At 32.5% G+C, this 10,470-nt stretch overlaps 1 protein-coding gene across 3 annotated transcripts; it reads right to left on the bottom strand.

The window, feature by feature from the left end:
• Positions 1–2,395: 2,395 nt before the first annotated feature.
• Positions 2,396–7,868, bottom strand: LOC143076912 (uncharacterized). 3 transcript variants are annotated; one of them, XM_076252803.1, is made up of 3 exons: positions 7,813–7,864; positions 5,449–5,628; positions 2,396–4,081 (listed from the first exon to the last, which is right to left on the bottom strand). In XM_076252803.1, exon 3 carries the CDS (start codon positions 4,076–4,078, stop codon positions 2,426–2,428), a length of 1,653 nt encoding a protein of 550 aa, XP_076108918.1. In that variant the 5' UTR covers positions 4,079–4,081; positions 5,449–5,628; positions 7,813–7,864; the 3' UTR covers positions 2,396–2,425. The 3 variants fall into 3 exon arrangements, with proteins under 3 accessions (XP_076108918.1, XP_076108919.1, XP_076108917.1); XM_076252804.1 differs by having other exon boundaries at positions 5,470–5,628; XM_076252802.1 differs by lacking the exon at positions 5,449–5,628 and having other exon boundaries at positions 7,813–7,868.
• Positions 7,869–10,470: the final 2,602 nt, after the last annotated feature.

Genomic DNA, 10,470 nt, shown 5'->3' with positions numbered 1-10,470 from the left:
GTCGTTCAATGTGCGTACAAACAATTTTAAAATTTTCATGGGAATGTTAGCATACAGGGTTAAAAAATCAAAAGTATGTAAGAATAAATTTAAGAAATAGACCGAGATTTAAACTAGTCCAACCCGTCGACACAATAATTGTGAAACAGTTCAAATGAGAAAACTAACGACCTAATTTATGAAAACCGGATTGGTGGTTACAAATGTAAAGCGTACTTCAGTGTTTGTCGTTGGTTTCTCTGTCGTTAAATCATTTTTTCAGAAGTCAGGTCGTTATAAAAAAATATTATGCATGGAATATTCCTCCATTCCTTCAAACACTTGAAATATTCTCAAACTTAACTTTACTGTTCGATTCATAAGCTAAAAATATTAAAAAGAAAAAACATAAAATAAACAGATATCTTTGATCCCTTGGACAAAAAAAAGAAAAACAGACTATTTGGATTGATAATAATAATGAATATATTATCGTTCTGACATTAACACTTATTTGGAAACTGAAATCGATATAAACGGACTGCTGATTTTTTTATTATGATACAGACAATCGTTTATCTTACAAGGAAACATCATAAACATAGTATTGATAGTGTGTTTTGAATACTGCATGAATAAAAGGGAAGAGAAAACCGAGAGAACAATAAAAAAAAGTTTTTTTTCAATAAAGCTATATTTTGTTTTAATAGTTTGTTTAAAATCAGCGTTAAACAACGTACGACTTACCGTAATCGTCGTCGTCACTGAGACTCACCCAGCATGTTGCAGGCTGTATGCATGTGTACTAACAACTCTCTTTCTTTTTCTATGTTATAATGGGAAATGTTGCATGATCTTATATAAACATCCGCTTGCACTTCATGTTTAAGAGCCAATTTTTTTTTTCAAATTTGAATTGTGCGAGCTTTAGTATTCCTGTAGTTTGTTTTTTGGGGAGGCGGATTGGTGTAATGCTGTGGAATTTGATTCATGACCTACGGTATGAGTTGTCTAATTAAACTCTCTTACAATCAGTAGAGATAGACGAAGTTATGTTTGAGAAAAATTGGAGGAATGGAGTAATATTCCATGTCTGATTTGTTGACGTATCGTTGTAAATATTACGGAATTTGATGCGATTTTCATATAAGTGAGAGGTTAAGCGCTATAAAACCAGGTTTAATCTACCATTTTCTACATTCGAAAATGTCTGTACCATGTCAGGATTTGACAGTTGTTGTCAATTCGTTTGATGTGTTTTGTCCTTTGATTTTGCCATTTGAATAAGGACTTTACGATTTAATTTTCCTCGGAGTTCAGTATTTTTGTGATTTATTTTTTCATGTTTCTTAATATTTTATTCAGCTTGCTTGTATTAAAGCATTGATTTTTTATAACGTTAACATTAGCTGTTTATAAGTATTATGGTTGGGTTTAATTCAGAAACGATGTTAAGTAAACGCTTTTAAACCGTTTTATTCTGAGATTTTGAACTGAATTGATAGCATTTGTTAGAACAAACTTCTCATATAGTGCAGAAAGACATTTTTCAGGGCCCCACATATTTGTTTGTAGATATGTTAGATATTCCAGTGGAAAATATAACATGCAAATCCGCACGAAACCATATGTCTGAATACTGTTGCTTCATCAACAAATTTTTTAGATGCTATTTTACAAAACATTTCTCTGAAGGATATATTGATCGTTGGTGTTTTTACACTTTCATCTCTATTTGCTCACTGATATTCTTGGTGGCCATGCATTTTGTAGAGGAAGCTGGATTACTTAGAGAGAACCTACGATCTTCAGTAGAAATAGATACTAATAATCCGTAATTCAAGATTGAAGTTGAAAGGGTTTGCATATGATAGACGACTTACTTATTGTCTATGCCATATTTATTTCAATCGTTTCCGACTGAATTAAGGACAGTGAACTAGTTTTATATACGTATCTTGACTTTATCTAGTAAGAACAAACTAAGCTATATATATCGAAGAACTTATTCCATTATAAATTAATATAGGCCATATGGTACCCTACAGCTGTTAATTTCTGTGTCATTTTTGTTTCTTCTGGAAAGTTGTCTCATTGGCAATCATACTTCATCTTCTTTATTTATAATATGATATTGAACAGCTATATTATTCTTGAATATTTGTTACCTTTTAGAAATATGTCTTTCGTCTGTATACACCATTGTCCATTTACTTTTAAACGAATATTGACACTCAGTATTATTTATCAATGAATGTTATTCGCATTCTTTTTATATAATAATCGAACAGTACAAGGCAATCAATTTTTTTGACCAATCAAAATGTTTCTTTTTTACTACTTTTTCTATGGCCATAACAATTTGGTATACTTTCCCCAACCTGATACAAGCATATATATTATATAGAGGCCAAGATTTCGTTTTATATGCAAGTTACAGTTCTTTTTATTTCTGATTACACAAAAATACTAATATCTCACCAGCAGTGTGATTTGAAATGAAAAGTTTAGACCAATCTTTACTGAAAGCGATGTCAAATGGACTATTAAGTCCCTCTGCTGATGTCAATAAAGTTTTGATAGATTTATCTTCAAATGAAAATAGCTTAAGATTTGAATCATCGCATTCAAGAAAATATGCATTTCCTATTCCATCGCTGTTAATACCAATCACGCCATGACTATCTTCAGTAAAGACAGACGTAACTGTTCCATCTAATCCAATGTATTTCAATTTAGATTTCCCTATATCAGCCTGAGCATAGTAAAGTTGATGTTTTTGTCCAACTGATATGGAGTAAACTGCAAATAGATCAACATCAAGTGTTTTCTGTACGTCACCTGTTTTGCTTAGAATGTATATCTTGCCGTCCCCACCGACAGCAATTTGATCGTCAATAATAGTAATACCATAACAAGTGCATGGTAATTTTATCAGTCGGCCCTTCTTCATTGTGTCTAGATCTACTGCCTGGACAGACTGTTGATCTGGTAGTGTGACCCATGCTGTATTCTTGTCTTCTTCCATAGCTATCCCCCACTGTTTCCCGTCCATTTGAACTCTTGCCAGCTGTTTACCTTTGTCAGACATAACAAATAAAGTGGAACCATTCCAATTACACAGGAATAATCTATTGTCTTTAGTCACACCTATACCGACAAGGTATGAACCAGCTACTTTGAATTTAACATCTAACTCAAATTTTGTTGGAAGCTTTCTCTGGTGTTTCAGGAATTGCGCTTGTTGAAGTTTAAACGGTTTGTAATTGATATCAAGGGACGTCTCCTTAATTTCCACTGAACCAAATGATTTCATAATGGCCTGTGAATCAAATACTTCAAACGAGAGTGAAACGTCTTTCTGGGCTGACATGAGTTCTTGAAAATCATTCGCACTGCAGTTCAGTTCTTCTTTGACATTATATATCAACATGAATATTTGACTTTCAGATCCATGTTTCGATACAGATTCAAACTGTTCAGTTATATTTTGTATCTTTTGTTTTTGATCAGATATCTTGTCAAGGTTGTCGTTAGCTTCGTTTGAGAGGTCTGTGTGGAGTTTGTCTATTTCAGACATTAAAGCTGCTTCAATTTCCTGAATGAGTTTTTGCAATTTTGCTTTTACGTCTTCCTTAATAGCCATTTTACTAGCTTTAAGATTTGCCATGCCATGTCTCTGAGTACCTTGAAGCTCGTTTATTGCAGAATATAGTGTGGTGACATCTTTGGCAATTTCTTCATACATGGTTGAACTTTTGACTCCCTTTGCAGACACTTCAATTGGTAGCAACTTTTCACACGAGCGATGGGCGCTAGCCATACATGAACGACAGCACAATATATCATGATCGGTGCAATAATATTCTAAAACCATATCTGTGTGAACTTTGCAGGATTTATTGATAATAAATGGTTCACCTTTAAAGACGTTTATATCTATTATATGATGGGTATCAAATGTTTTCATGCTTCCGTGAAAATCTTCGCAGTCTGCACACAGCGCGTCCTCGCAGTCTGTACAGTACATTACAGCTTCGGTGGATCTCCTTCGTCTGGAACAGATTCCACAACACTTGTTTGGAGATTTTGACGCCATATCCTAGAAAAGATAAAATATAAAAAAGTTTAAATATTCAAAAAAAAGTTACTTATACCCTCTTTCACAAATAAGTGAGTGTTGACATTTTACACGATTCAATACATGTTATGTTATGAACTCTATTAAAGCGTTCCTTGACAAGTGCGGACAATCAGAGGATTTTCGTCTTGCGTCAAGCGAACCAGACCTAATACCCTGCAGGAGGCGGTAACTAATTCAATGCAGGAAGAATGCTTAAGAATTGGAGAGAAGGATCTCGTAAGCAAGCATTTCGACACAGTTCAGCGGCCGATATTTGAAGTTGAAGACTGGGATAGTGATGAAGATGTAACTACAAAAGCAGAAGGAACAAGAAGAGAATATGTTGACAGAAATAATGTTTCTGATAGTTATCCATGGAATACCGGGCTAGATTCTCGATGGCGATTCTATAACCGTGATAGATCTCGTGGAAGGGGCAGATCTACGATGTTTAATAATCGTCCACCAGAATTTCCGGAACCGAGAAGGGGACCGTAGAGATTCTAGAGAGACAGATTAACGCAGAGGAGATCTACACCAGAGGCCAGGTGTCGGTCAATCGGTATGGACGGCCTAATGAAAAGGGAAAAAAACACACAATGAAACGACGGAAGAAGATAGTAAATAAACCAAGTGACTGTATGGACAATTGTTTATTTATTGTGTTAACCATGTTGTTTTATACAGAAGTTTTTCTGTGACTGTTTATAATCGAAATTTAAACTTTATTTGGTGCACGAGACCCTAAACATATTGTTATGGTATTACGGAGCCCTTTGCAAGTACAAATTGATGCACGAGAACCTAAACATATTGTAATGGTGTCACAGAGCCCTTTAAACAATGATAAACTACATATTTTTTAAAGAAATGTAAATTCTGTTGTTCTGAAAGTTTTAAATCTTAAAAAAAATGTAGACTTAAAATATATCATTGAAAGCACGAGTTAGCAAACATATATATTTTTTTAATATTTTTTTGTTTTGATGGTGTTTATTTTTACTTTTTACTTAGACTTTAATTTTGTTCGCAAAAACTATTTTAAAGTTTATAATGAACATTTGGAACCTGTGACCCTATTCTTTTTATTGGTGTCAATCGGAACAAATTTTATTTTGTCTTTTATAAGTAACTCTTAGATCCCAATTTTTTTTGTGTTCAAGGAATAGTTAAGATATCATTATGAGATGAGTAATTTTTATGGTTTTATTAGAAAAAAATATGGTGCATAATCTGAACAGTGGAAGTTCAGGGCTAAGAGGGGGGCTGTGTAACGTTTTTCGTTTATTACATGCATCAGTGGGTTTTATTATCTTGGTATAATTAGATTACTTATTCTCATTGACCTTAATAAAGTAATTCCTTACAATCTATGTTTATCGCCTTTAATCAGAGTGTACTTGTTAAATTTCAAACCAATCATGTTAATCAGCTGGTGCCTCGTTGCTTTGTTTATACAGGTGCCTCGGTTGACCTCAGCTTCAGTTAACCTTAGCTCTGGGCTCCGGGCTCCGGGCTCCGGGCTCCTGTAATATAGATCCTGTAGAATATTTCTTTGTTCAGAGTCATTTAACCATATTGTAATCAGGTTACTAGAGTAGTATAAAAGAGAAAATAGATAGTGAGACGATTAACGAGGAGGAGAGACGATTTTGTGTACGAGAGGTGCGTACGTAGGAGATTTAGGATTATGTCACCGTATTGTTGAGCCTGCAGTTACGATGTTGTAAACTTGTATTACTATTATATATACTTTGGATATTGATTAATACAGTATTGAACTTTTAATCGACTTTGTGTTTATGTTAACTTGCAAGACTTCGCTCAGTCTTTACCAGGATCTATTTATTTATTTGTGTGACCAGGATTCCCTTAATCACGCTACCAGAGATTTTTAGGGTAACCCTGTTAAAGAGTATACTTGGCATGTGTCGTCCGAGGGAGTGTGAAACGTAGACACCAAACAACAAAGCACAAACACAAGAATATACACTTTAGTTTAAGTCCTCATACTTAAACCTGTTCGTCACAGTTATAACAAAACCGTGCGTTAAGAACTTATACGTGAACTTAAAGTTGCAATAATGCATTTATATCTTTTATTTTGCTGAATTATTACTGATTTTAATCTTTCAAAATAGATGAACATGTGTATGGTATGGTATGGAAAGCATGACGAGGATCCGGGAAATAACGATTCAACAGTCGACACTCTATTCACTAATTACGCTCTTCAAAACTGAGGTAAAACAAATTGACAATTATGAATTAAATGAATAGCTTATCGACAAAGGAAGACGAACAACCTTGAAGTATAGTTTACCAGCATAAAATAATTCATGTATCACACCTAAACACTTCTCTTCAATCATAAACATCTTTAGATTAAGAAGTTATGAATATTAGCCTCGTCTTATGTTTTATTTTCTATTTAATTATTTATTGATTGAGGACGACCGCTTGTGAATATAAAAATATCTATTAAAAAATCTAATAAAGATATAAGTTTTGTTGAAAAAAGGGAAAATGAAAGAAATTTTAAAAAATCCAGATATCATCGCTGGGCTTCCCAAATGTTTTAAATTACAAATGTTTTAGAAAAAAGATATCTCACAAACAGACTTTAAAATAAAGATGAAATGCATGCTTCCAAGATGTTGTATGTGAACTCGAACATTTTTGTAAAAGGCAGCGAAATAAAATCTATGAGGTTTGCGGATTCCAAAAAACTTAACTTAATTTAGCAGAAATAACGAAATGTACAAGTATTAGCTTCCTAAAGCCATTATACAACACCACTCAAGTTTACATACAACATTTTGCAAGCATTTAAGATTGGCAATTTTGACACATTCCTAATTTCAAATGTTTCGGTTGGTCTAACCTCGAGGGTCTACCTTTATGCTACTTATGGAATATCAAAGATTGCATTTCGACAAGACGATTTTTGTAAAAAAGTCTTATACGACATTTTCGAAGTCCAGCGACTATATGTGAAGTGTTATATCCATACTACTAAAGGAAGAGACCGATTACATTGAGCCGCAACTCCTCTGAAACCTTACAAAGTCGGAAATACAACGTATAAATGTGTTTTGTACTTCCTTAAGTTGTTTTTAAATCAATACTTTTACCACAGAAAACGCCCGCGCATGGTCAGTCGACGTACTGCAAAATTCAAATACTCTTTGTTTCAACACTTGCCAAATTGTACCGCGAAATCGCGGTGATCTTCTAGCAAGATTTAAACTTCTGAAACTTCATTCTCTTACTCTCAGAAGGCGTCGTGGTAATATGGCAGACACATTTAAATTGAAGATATAGCGTATGAATTTCTTTTACTATTATTAGAACTAATACACATGGACATAAAAGAACATTATCAAGACTAGATGTAACACAACATTTTTTCTCAATGCGTAATACACGATTGGACTAATCTACAAGTAATTGCTTCTTTATCTTTTGGAGCAAATAAAATAGATATAGACTGGTATTGCGAGACAGTGACTGATACAGACATATAAGTAATTATAAATAGTTGTACCAGGAAGTATATTCTTGTTTATTCTCGTTTTATTTACGTCTTTTATTTAACGTTTTTCCAATAATTACTAAACTTTTGCTTACTTGTGCTGTTTTACATGTTATAATTTGTATCTAGGCTGCAACTATACAATTGAATAGTAAGTTAATTACAGATGATTTACCTTAGTTTTTATGATCAATATTGTTGTAGTACTGTAACCATGTGTAACCATGTATTCAGTCGAGCAAGTAAGAAAAGGGTAGATAACTACTTTATATCTTTACCTGTAGGGAAAACGGAACTATATATTCTGCCATAGGCGACAATAGTAACATTTTCTAAATTTACCACTTTTTAAGATAAAAACCTGGATAAAACAGTTATATGTTTTGTTAGCACTTTATTATTCTGTTTTAAAAATTAAAGCCAAATAGTATCATGACCAACTTCCAACGAAGCTTGTTTATGTTATCCATGCCCACCATCATTTTGCACTAAATTTATGAAATTTCGGAAGTCTTTTCGAAAAATTCTCTAGAAAATATTTCATTCAAAATGTATATTGTCAATATATACACTGCTGTTATTCATAGATAAATAAAAAATATATTGTACCCTTACATCCAATCACAGATCTTCTAATTTGACTTCCTTCACCTGCCTTGGGTACACAAAAGGCCAACCTAATGCTGGGAAAATTTAATACTACCTTTTTCCCTGTACACAACTCTGTGTTCAATAATGTTGTAAATGATTGTGTTAATATTATAAGGAATGCGGCTGAACAAGCCAATATGTTTGTTAAGGGACACTAGCTACGAGATATACAAAAAATCTAAAGTTTGATTTTTTTTCTGTTCAATCAATAATGAAAGTGAAATAGTGAAATAACAATTCGCTTTTTGCAGCCAAAAAGGTTCAATTTTGTCAAATTACGCTTAGAAACATTGATAATTAGGTATTTCACTTGCAAGTGAATGAGTCGACCTCTTTAAATCCGTATTCATGTGAACTTCAATTTAACCCCTAGCTAGAGATTGACAACGCATGCATTGTACATGTACTGGTTATTTAAAGAAAAAGAATGTCAACAATGATGGTGAAACTACGGTAAATCATTTGATTACTAATTCGATGAACATAAAATCATTCTTATACGGTTAAAAAACAATGAGAAACATCAATTTTTAATCTCTAAAATAAAATCAAACAGACCTATAAAAATCCAATTGCACGTGTTGGTTTAATTTATTCATATCTTTATTTATGTTTACATCGCTTATATGGTCATCTGAGGTCAAATCGATAGTTAATTAGATGGCGTATGGACTAAAATACACACGAAACGAACCTATATATTATCTACCCCATGCTCTGTAAAATGTTTATTTTAGACTTTTGATAGTTTGGATAAATGTTTTACATTGTTATAAATCAAATATGAGAATTTGAGTCAAATCGGTGACCATGAATTTGACAGCTAGTGCCCCTTTAAAATCAATGATAAGTTATTTACAATGTTAAAAAAAAATGTAACTCTCAATTTGTACATCGTAAGAAGTACATATATTTCAATAGTGAATGTTATGTAAAACGTAAAAATTATCGCAGGTCTAAGAAGTATTACTACAGAGTACGTTCAACAATTAATTATGATGATTTGGTAAGTAAAAGTATATTTAACGAGTTTCAGAAGGCATTTATAAATATTGCGTGGTTTGCGTACCACTGATTCTTAGTCTTATTGGTCATTGTTAAACAAGGGCTGTGAGAAAGGTAAAAATGTATCTCAGAAGGTTGCTCTTGATTTATTTTTTAACCATTTTAAAAATTTAAATAATGTAGAAAATGATATTGATGTTGTATTACCAGAGAATATTAGTGAGTAAAATACTGTAATTAATCAGTCTATTTGTGAACAGGAAGTTGTAAATGCAATTAAGTCTTTGAAAAATAACAAAGCATGTAGCGATGACATGATACTTAATGAATTTTTGAAACATGTAGCTTGTAAACTTATGCCTGTATTTTTGAAAATATTTAATATTGTATTTGAAAGTGGTATATTATACCGGACTCATGGTCAAAGGGTTTTATCTGCCCTATTTTTAAAAAAGAAAGGTGATCCTGCAAATGCTGACAACTATAGAGGTATTACAATATAGAGTTGTTATGGAAAATTGTGTATATGTATTTTGAATAATAGATTGTTCAATTATTTGGAAAGTTTAGGATTATTATGTGAGGACAGGCAGGCTTCAGAAAGGGGTATGGCACTGTTGATCATATCTTTAATTTGAAATTTCTCATTGATTTGTATTTATTTAGAAGAAAAAAATGTTTTGTGCATTTGGTGATTTTCGTAAGGCTTTTGACTCTGTTAACAGAATATTATTATGGCAAAAATTGTTACGCAATGGTATAGATGGTAAATTGCTGATTGTATTACAAAATTTGTATAAAAATGCAAAATCTTGTGTAAGAGATGGATCTAATTGTTCAGATTTTTATGCAACTAATATTGGTGTGAGGCAGGGTGAAAAACTTGTCGCCCCTATTATTTTCTTTTTTTCTTAATGATTTGACTGAGTTTATGTCACATGCTAATAGTGGTCTGAATGATGTTTGTAATATGTCTCATTAAGTGTTTGACAATGATGATATTGAAGTGTATTTTAAATTGTATATGTTGTTATATGCGGATGACACAGTCATTTTTGCAGAATCTGCAATTGAGTAACAATCAGCATTGAATGCAATGTATTATATTGTGAAACATGGAATCTCAAAGTTAATACTGAAAAAAAACAATGTTGTTATATTTTCTGAAAGTCGACAG

This window comes from Mytilus galloprovincialis, chromosome 5 (assembly GCF_965363235.1).
Source record: "Mytilus galloprovincialis chromosome 5, xbMytGall1.hap1.1, whole genome shotgun sequence".
Classification (NCBI taxonomy): domain Eukaryota; kingdom Metazoa; phylum Mollusca; class Bivalvia; order Mytilida; family Mytilidae; genus Mytilus; species Mytilus galloprovincialis.
The sequence above is the reverse complement of the archived record's forward strand: the minus strand, read 5'-3'. Positions and strand labels throughout refer to the sequence as shown.